At 51.9% G+C, this 935-nt stretch overlaps 1 protein-coding gene across 1 annotated transcript in view; it reads left to right on the top strand.

Annotated features, from left to right (window-relative positions):
* PFKFB2 (6-phosphofructo-2-kinase/fructose-2,6-biphosphatase 2) overlaps positions 1-935 on the top strand; it is a 10,783-nt gene that overhangs the window by 1,134 nt on the left and 8,714 nt on the right. The window contains exons 5-6 of the mRNA XM_009888202.1: positions 34-90; positions 592-716. Coding sequence (XP_009886504.1) covers positions 34-90; positions 592-716 — 182 coding nt within the window. The remainder of the gene's footprint in view (positions 1-33; positions 91-591; positions 717-935) is intronic.

Below are 935 nucleotides of genomic sequence, written 5' to 3'. Positions count from 1 at the left end.
GCTCTGAAACCTGCTTCCTTGCCTTCTTTGTAGGTGTTTTTTGTGGAGTCTGTCTGTGACGATCCAGAAGTCATTGCTGCCAATATCCTGGTGCGTGCCGCGTTTTCCAGGCTGGGCTGGCAGAGCTTACCGTGGGAGCTGGGGTGCTCGGTGCAAGGTCACCGGCTACGGTAGCTTACGGCAATGTCTGCATGTGCCTTTGCTATATTCTATTTCATCTTGGATATAAGCAGCTAGCGTTTGCAGGTTTATAAAAGCTGAAGATGCAGTTAGTTATGTGAGAAGGTGGAAATGAAATGAAGCTGAGAAACGTTTGACCTTGAAGCGTGTTTCCTTGTGGAGGGAAGGCAGGCAGCGAGCGGCTCGCGGGGAGAGCGAGCAGCGAGCCAGCTGTGGCTGTCGCGGGGCCAAGCACTACTGCGCCTTCAGAGTCGCCCTTTGTTTCCTCTCCAGGAGCAGGTTTTTCCACAGAGCAGTGTTAAACAATGCTCATTTGTTTCAAAAAAAGGAAAGAATAACGTTATTCAGTGTTGCTTTTGCTCCCTGTCGAGTTTGCTTAACGCTCACAAAGCGTCACTCTCTGTTGATCAGGAGGTGAAAGTTTCCAGCCCCGACTACCCGGAGAGAAACAGGGAGAACGTGATGGATGATTTCCTGAAGAGGATTGAGTGCTACAAGGTCACTTACCAGCCTCTTGATCCCGACGCCTACGACAAGTAAGCAAAGCCCTGGGGTGCGTTTTGTCCTTGCCCGCACGAGCTGCGTTGCTTTGTCGCTGCCGTTCTCCGGCTCGGGATGCTGCGACGCGTCTGCTGCAGCCTCCGCTCCCCCAAAGCGCAATTGCTCGTGCGAAGGTGATGTTCTTGGGTCCCAAGTGGTTATGAAAGGATTTTTCTCTAGTGTACTGCAGTTCTGTGTTTAAGCACAGCGGTTCA

Source organism: Charadrius vociferus, unplaced genomic scaffold (genome assembly GCF_000708025.1).
Source record: "Charadrius vociferus isolate BGI_N301 unplaced genomic scaffold, ASM70802v2 scaffold266, whole genome shotgun sequence".
NCBI classification, from domain to species: domain Eukaryota; kingdom Metazoa; phylum Chordata; class Aves; order Charadriiformes; family Charadriidae; genus Charadrius; species Charadrius vociferus.
Note: the sequence above shows the minus strand (reverse complement) of the source record. Positions and strands in the feature narration are given on the sequence as shown.